General features: G+C 45.8%; 1 protein-coding gene across 1 annotated transcript; it reads left to right on the top strand.

The window, feature by feature from the left end:
- Nucleotides 1-4,514: 4,514 nt before the first annotated feature.
- LOC121839756 (extracellular matrix protein 2-like) lies at nucleotides 4,515-8,028 on the top strand. Its single transcript, XM_042299988.1, has 3 exons — nucleotides 4,515-4,985; nucleotides 5,158-5,360; nucleotides 6,514-8,028. Exons 1-3 carry the CDS (start codon nucleotides 4,515-4,517, stop codon nucleotides 7,610-7,612), a joined length of 1,773 nt encoding a protein of 590 aa, XP_042155922.1. The 3' UTR covers nucleotides 7,613-8,028.
- The last annotated feature ends 354 nt before the right edge of the window (nucleotides 8,029-8,382 follow it).

Below are 8,382 nucleotides of genomic sequence, written 5' to 3'. Positions count from 1 at the left end.
ACAAGGTCTTATCTGACGACATGGAGTCTGAGCTGTATAAAGAGAGGCTATGACAGAGTAGCAGAGACACACAGGGTCTTATCTGATGACATGGAGTCTGAGCTGTATAAAGAGAGGCTGTGATAGAGTAGCAGAGACACACAAGGTCTTATCTGACGACATGGAGTCTGAGCTGTATAAAGAGAGGCTGTGACAGAGTAGCAGAGACACACAAGGTCTTATCTGACGACATGGAGTCTGAGCTGTATAAAGAGAGGCTGTGACAGAGTAGCAGAGACACAAGGTCTTATCTGATGACATGGAGTCTGAGCTGTAAAAAGAGAGGCTGTGATAGAGTAGCAGAGACACACAAGGTCTTATCTGACGACATGGAGTCTGAGCTGTATAAAGAGAGGCTGTGATAGAGTAGCAGAGACACACAAGGTCTTATCTGACGACATGGAGTCTGAGCTGTATAAAGAGAGGCTGTGACAGAGTAGCAGAGACACACAAGGTCTTATCTGACGACATGGAGTCTGAGCTGTATAAAGAGAGGCTGTGATAGAGTAGCAGAGACACACAAGGTCTTATCTGACGACATGGAGTCTGAGCTGTATAAAGAGAGGCTGTGACAGAGTAGCAGAGACACACAAGGTCTTATCTGACGACATGGAGTCTGAGCTGTATAAAGAGAGGCTATGACAGAGTAGCAGAGACACACAAGGTCTTATCTGATGACATGGAGTCTGAGCTGTATAAAGAGAGGCTATGATAGAGTAGCAGAGACACACAAGGTCTTATCTGACGACATGGAGTCTGAGCTGTATAAAGAGAGGCTATGACAGAGTAGCAGAGACACACAAGGTCTTATCTGACGACATGGAGTCTGAGCTGTATAAAGAGAGGCTCTGATAGAGTAGCAGAGACACACAAGGTCTTATCTGACGACATGGAATCTGAGCTGTATAAAGAGAGGCTGTGACAGAGTAGCAGAGACACACAAGGTCTTATCTGACGACATGGAGTCTGAGCTGTATAAAGAGAGGCTGTGATAGAGTAGCAGAGACACACAAGGTCTTATCTGACGACATGGAGTCTGAGCTGTATAAAGAGAGGCTGTGATAGATTAACAGAGACACACAAGGTCTTATCTGACGACATGGAGTCTGAGCTGTATAAAGAGAGGCTATGACAGAGTAGCAGAGACACACAAGGTCTTATCTGATGACATGGAGTCTGAGCTGTATAAAGAGAGGCTCTGATAGAGTAGCAGAGACACACAAGGTCTTATCTGACGACATGGAGTCTGAGCTGTATAAAGAGAGGCTATGACAGAGTAGCAGAGACACACAAGGTCTTATCTGATTGACATGGAGTCTGAGCTGTATAAAGAGAGGCTCTGATAGAGTAGCAGAGACACACAAGGTCTTATCTGATTGACATGGAATCTGAGCTGTATAAAGAGAGGCTGTGACAGAGTAGCAGAGACACACAAGGTCTTATCTGACATGGAGTCTGAGCTGTATAAAGAGAGGCTGTGACAGAGTAGCAGAGACACACAAGGTCTTATCTGATGACATGGAGTCTGAGCTGTATAAAGAGAGGCTGTGACAGAGTAGCAGAGACACACAAGGTCTTATCTGACGACATGGAGTCTGAGCTGTATAAAGAGAGGCTGTGACAGAGTAGCAGAGACACACAAGGTCTTATCTGATGACATGAGTCTGAGCTGTATAAAGAGAGGCTATGATAGATTAACAGAGACACACAAGGTCTTATCTGATGACATGGAGTCTGAGCTGTATAAAGAGAGGCTGTGACAGAGTAGCAGAGACACACAAGGTCTTATCTGATGACATGAGTCTGAGCTGTATAAAGAGAGGCTATGATAGATTAACAGAGACACACAAGGTCTTATCTGATTGACATGGAGTCTGAGCTGTATAAAGAGAGGCTGTGATAGATTAACAGAGACACACAAGGTCTTATCTGATGACATGGAGTCTGAGCTGTATAAAGAGAGGCTATGATAGAGTAGCAGAGCCATACAAGGTCTTATCTGATGACATGGAGTCTGAGCTGTATAAAGAGAAGCTATGATAGATTAACAGAGACACACAGGGTCTTATCTGATTGACATGGAGTCTGAGCTGTATAAAAAGAGGCTATGATAGATTAACAGAGACACACAAGGTCTTATCTGATTGACATGGAGTCTTAGCTGTATAAAGAGAGGCTGTGATAGATTAACAGAGACACACAAGGTCTTATCTGATTGACATGGAGTCTGAGCTGTATAAAGAGAGGCTGTGATAGATTAACAGAGACACACAAGGTCTTATCTGACGACATGGAGTCTGAGCTTGATAAACATATCAACATATCAAACATCTCACGGACCAGTTTCATGGGCTAAGTAGCCTCGAATGCATAAAACTCACCTACGAATTGGTACATCGAAAGAACATCCATGTCCCAGACAACTGGTCAAGAAATGGAAGGGTAAGTGATATTGAACAGAAAGATCTACATCTGAATTTAGGCATACATTTAAGATCTACAATATACCACAACCCCATTCCATGAATTCAACTACCACCCACTGTCACAGGACACCATCACCCACTTACCCCAAGGCTGCTCAGCTTACTTTATATCCAGGGTAAGTTGTGCCAAGAGACCACTTTTGTTGGACCAGCTATGTTTTCTAAACTGTTATGTTTACATGAATTCAGATTAGTCCAGGGATACAAAACATCCTGAAATATATTTAGATACCTGTATCTTTGTAGAAGGAATAGAATTTCCCTTGACATGGGCGGGCACACAATTGGCCCAGCGTCGTCCAGGTTTGGCCGGAGTAGGCCGTCATTGCAAATTAGAATTTGTTCTTAACTGACTTGTATAGTTAAATAAAGGTAAAATAAATAAATAAAAACATGTCTCAACATACACCCCTCTCCCCTAACCCAATGCACTATCAATGCACCCGCTATGGGTCAAAGGTCAGGCACTTCCCCCGGAACCACTTGCCACCACGGTGTCACCCGCCGGGCTGCTAATGCCCCTCTGGAACAAGGGCAAACAGAATCCCCCCTAAAACCACCTCTCCCCTTTGACCTCCCATCCATACATTGACCCCCTCATCTCCCGCTTTTTAAAAACCTTTCCAGCTATTGATCTTCCCAGATTCCACTATCCTGGAGGGTCAGTGTGAAAATTCCCTTTGAGATATGAGTATTCAGAGTCATTACCTGCCGCCGGCTCCCGGCCCGGAGTGTGTGTGTGAAAACTCCCCACAGAGAGGGGACTCTTAAATAGGTCATTAAAGTCAACCTTTAGCCCCCAGTTTAGTGTGTGTGTGTGTGTGTGTGTGTGTGTGTGTGTGTGTGTGTGTGTGTGTGTGTGTGTGTGTGTGTGTGTGTGTGTGTGTGTGTGTGTGTGTGTGTGTGTGTGTGTGTGTGTGTGTGTGTGTGTCATACTATTTGGGGGTCCTCATTCCTAGAGGACTGCTTGGTTCAGCAGTGTTTTTCCTTGCATTGAGAGAGTTTGGTATGACTCCCACTGGACAACACACAGATGCATGATATTGGCTCTGACGTCTAAGGGCACAGCAGGTAAGCAAGACTGACACCCATACATCTAATAGTTAGAACTTCAGACACTACCTGCTCTATTACTCTAGATCTGTTGAACATTTAGTGGACACCTACCTTAGCGGTAGTAACGGTAGTTACTGTTTGCTCTTGCAATACATTCTAGAGAGAAAAGATTAGGCCCATTCATATATTTTTTTTAAACTCACTCATGCTAGTGGGAAGATCTAGAAAGTTAATTTCAGATAGTATTTTTTTGCTTTTGATAAAGATATAGGAAGAGACTCAATTAGAAACTGTTGTTGTTATACATGATACTGTCTCTTAGGTTGTTGGACTAAGGTTCTTGTCTTCTAGATAGAAGACCATGGAAGAACTCACTCTGCTACTCTGGCTCCTGATAGTTCCTCTTCAATCATTTGTACTTCAGCCCAGTAAGTGCCTATCAACTTTCATCATCCACGGGATCTACACACTGATTTTACATTCACAAACTTGACTAACTAATTCAACAACTTCTAATTTACAATAGCTTGATTTTCTGATCCTCCTAATTGTCTGATCAGTTTGGAAAATGCATCATATGTATGTATGTGTGCAGCAAAGGAACCTAAGTACACTTGAATTCAGATGTTTCCACACTGCATAGGAATAATGTTTTTTTCAAACTAACCAAGTCTGTTAACATATCCCAGACTTATTCAGGCAACCTAGTCACAGGTTTGAAACGAACCGGAGCCATTTGCCCAATTTTGGTAATTAATTTAAAGTACTGTAAGAAGTGGTTTTATTTTATAATACTTCTATTCTTTTATGAAAAAACACCTGCAAACTTTGTAAAATCTCTGTCAATATGGCCCACTTTGTCTGTCATTTTGTAGCGATGCCTAATCTTGAGTGTCAATACTAAGATACTGCTGGGTGTGTCTAGGAGTGGAAATGATCCTCATAGAAGACTTGGTCAGAGAAACAGATCCCTGGTCAGACTGGAGACCTGAGAGACTGAGGGAGACCACAGCAGCAGACGAAGATGAGGGTGAAGAACTCACTGCAACCCACCCTGAAGAGGGGAGGGAGGAAGAGGGGAGGAGCGAGGAAGGACTAACTCTAGAGACTGACTCTGAGAAGTGGAGAATAGAGGAGGAGAAGGGGGCAGCAGAGCAGGAGGGCCATGAGGAAGAGCGAGGGATGGAGGAAGAGAGAAAGCTGGTTGGAGGGCTTGATTACAGAGAGAAGAAGATATTTGAAAATGGGGAGATAGAAGCTGATGAGGAACATGAAGAGGAGGAGGAGAGAAGAGATAATGGAGAGGGGAGACATGAAGAAGGGATTAGATTAGATGATGAGGAGAGAGGTGTTAAGGAACAGAGAGCATATGGAGGAGAGGAGAAACTAGAAGAAGACCGGAGAGTTGGGGAAGTTAAAGAACCCAGTGTAGATCAAGGCGAGAGAGACTACTTAGTTGTTACACACATAGACCTCCCCCCTCCAACCAGCACTTCCTCCTCTCCTGTAGAAAAAGTAGCAGACACTCAACCTGTTAATCAAGCTATCAACAAACCCATGTCCCCTCCTCCTGTAGCTATGCCTGTTCTACTTTATGATGTCACTCCTCCACCTGCCACTCAACATGACCCTCCCCCAGTTACACCCTCTACCCCCTCTCAAGTTCCAGAGTCTGCCACTCATGCTCTCGCTCAACCTGCCAGTCATATCCAAGACCCGGCTCCAGAGGCAGAGGAGGCCATCTCATTGGTGGACAGTGAGCTCATTGTGGTTCAGAGTGTGACTGACAGCTCCCAGACAAATCTCAGGGAGGGGGAGAGTTTTGTTTCGCAGGCGATGGAGGTCAAAGTTGGCCCAATTATCAAGGTTTCAGTCAATGGCAATCAGACTGAGAGGAACAGCATTGTCTTTCTCAAAGAGACAAAAAATACAGTCAAGCAGCTAAAGTCTACAGACAAACCAAAACAAGCAAAACCCACAGCCAAGGAACTGCAACCTACAGCCAAACCAAAAGAGATGACAAAACCAACAGCCAAACCCAAAGTGACTGTACAGACAAACTCCACATCCAAAACACAACAGACAAACCATACACCCAAAACACAACAGGCAAAACCCACAGCCAAGGAACTGCAACCTACAGCCAAACCAAAAGAGATGACAAAACCAACAGTGACAGTACAGACAAACCCTACACCCAAAACACTAGACACAAAGTCTATACCCAAAACACTACACACAAACTCCACATCAAAAACACAACAGACAAACCATACACCCAAAACACAACAGACAAAACCTACACCCGAAACACATCTGACAAAGCCTACACCTGAAACACAACTGACAAAGCCTAGACCTGAAACACAACTGACAAAACCTACACCCAAAACACTACAGGCAAAACCTACACACAAAACACTACAGACGAAACCTACACCCAGAACACAACAGACAAAACCTTCACCCAAAACACAACAGACAAAACCTACAGCCAAACCAGCAGTGTCAAAACACACAATGGAGCTGACACAGACCACCAAGAGTATCAAGACAAAGACAGTGAAACATCAAAAGAAAGACAAAATAAATGAGAGGAAAGGTAAACCTCTGAAAAAGGACAACAAAACCAAAGAGACAAAACAGGAGAAGAAGGAGGGCACAAATCCAGCATACTTCCCCTACTTCAAAGACAACTACTGTCCCCGGAGTGTGCCTGCTATGGACGGTGAGATGTTCTCGGACTAAATCTGGCTTACTATTGCCCATTTGTAATTAATTATATTTTATCATTATGCTATTTCCATATTGTCACAGTCTTATTTAATCACCCAAACCATTTTGTACAGTAATGTGTGTTGCGTGCATAATGTATGCATCTTTACAGGTCCACATTCATTACTCCAATGTTTTCTATTGCCTTATTTCCCAGAGTGGTCCAGTGTTCCGACAAGGGGCTGGAGAAGGTTCCGTACGGCATCCCTTATAACTCCCGCTACGTCCTCCTGATGAACAACCGCATCGACAGCATTCAGCTGGACCTGCTCAATGAGTACCTGTCCATGGAGTTCCTGGTGCTCAGCAACAACCGGCTGACAGACGGCTCCATCGAGGGGGCCTTCGAGGGCATCCCGGCCCTGAGGCGGCTCTACCTGGACCGGAACCTACTGGAGAGCGTGCCCACAGACCTGCCCGCCTCCCTGGAAGAGCTGCGTCTGGATAACAACCAGCTGAACGTGATGTCGGAGGGAGCCTGGGCCCACTGCCCTGGCCTGCTGGTCCTCAGCCTCAACAACAACAGCCTGGGGAATGGGAACGATACTCTCCCCGCCAGTGTGCTCTCACCTCTGGGCAGCCTGCGCACCCTCAGCCTGGACCGCAACCGGCTGGCCTCGGTGCCTCTGGGCTTACCGCTATCTATCAGGGAGTTGTACCTCCGTGGCAACCTTATCCAGAAGTTCCCAGGGGAGGCCTTCATGGGCACCTCAGAGCTGGTGATTCTGGATTTGAGCGCTAACCGGCTAACCAACCATGGCCTGCTCAGGGAGTCCCTCGTCAACGCCACCCACCTGGAGAGCCTCAACTTAGAGGGCAACCAGCTCAAGAAGGTACCCCGCCACCTCCCCTCTTCCCTCAAAACCCTCAACCTGGAGGGCAACCTCATCTCCTCCGTGGGCAAAGCCTCCTTCCTCCACCTCCCCCACCTGGAGCACCTGGGCCTGGCCAGTAACAAGATAGCCAGGGTGGCCTCAGGGGCTTTCAGGGCGCTGCCCGTTCTGCACCAACTGGACCTGTGTCACAACGCCCTGAGCCAGGTGCCCAGGCAGCTGCCCTGGGGGCTACACTCAGTGGCACTCACACACAACAAGATCCACTCAGTGCCCCGCGACGCCTTCTGCTGGGGGGGTTCAGACCTCGGCCTCAGCAGCCTGGTGCTGGTGCAGCTGGAGCACAACCTCATAGACCTGGGCCACCTGGACGCAAAAGCCTTCCACTGCCTCAGAGGCTTCCAGGTGGTACACTTCTACTGAGCTGCAGTCTATAGAATCCTGCAGGACAGTCATACTGAAAGTATAGATTATAGACAATCCCACAACTGAAACCAATTGCAGGGTTTTTTCTGTTCAACATGAAAGTCCGTTGGGCTCCAACATGGCGGTAAAATGTTCTGCAATACAAATAGAGAAACAAACATCATGCCGGGAGCTGATTTTGATTCAACATTACAAGGTAACAATGCAAGATGGCCAGTTGAGTGAACTTGGATCTCCATGTGGATAGCTATACTGTACTGTATGTCGTTGCTTGGGTAAAGCTGTGATTGATGGAAGCCGTGGTGTTCAGAGAAAATACTCCCATGAAGTCTGTGTTGAAAGACTATGGCCTACTTAAAGGTCAATGATGCCATGTACAGTTGAAGTCAAAAGAATGTGAAATGTCAGAATAATAGTAGAGAAAATGATTTATTTCAGCTTTTATTTCTTTCATCACATTCCCAGTGGATCAGAAGTTTACATACAGCACACTCAATTAGTATTTGGTAGCATTGCCTTTAAATTGTTTCACTTGGGTCAAACGTTTTGGGTAGCCTTCCACAAGCTTCCCACAATAAATTGGGTGAATTTTGGCCCATTCCTCCTGACAGAGCTGGTGCAACTGAATCAGGTATGTATGCCTCCTTGCTCCTTTCAGTTCATTTGACAAATTTCTATGGGATTGAGGTCAGTGCTTTGGGATTATGCTTGGGGTCATTGTCCATTTGGAAGACCCATTAGCGACCAAGCTTTAACCTCCTGACCGA

This window comes from Oncorhynchus tshawytscha, linkage group LG17 (genome assembly GCF_018296145.1).
Source record: "Oncorhynchus tshawytscha isolate Ot180627B linkage group LG17, Otsh_v2.0, whole genome shotgun sequence".
NCBI classification, from domain to species: Eukaryota; Metazoa; Chordata; class Actinopteri; order Salmoniformes; family Salmonidae; genus Oncorhynchus; species Oncorhynchus tshawytscha.
This window is presented reverse-complemented; position numbering and strand designations above follow the sequence as displayed.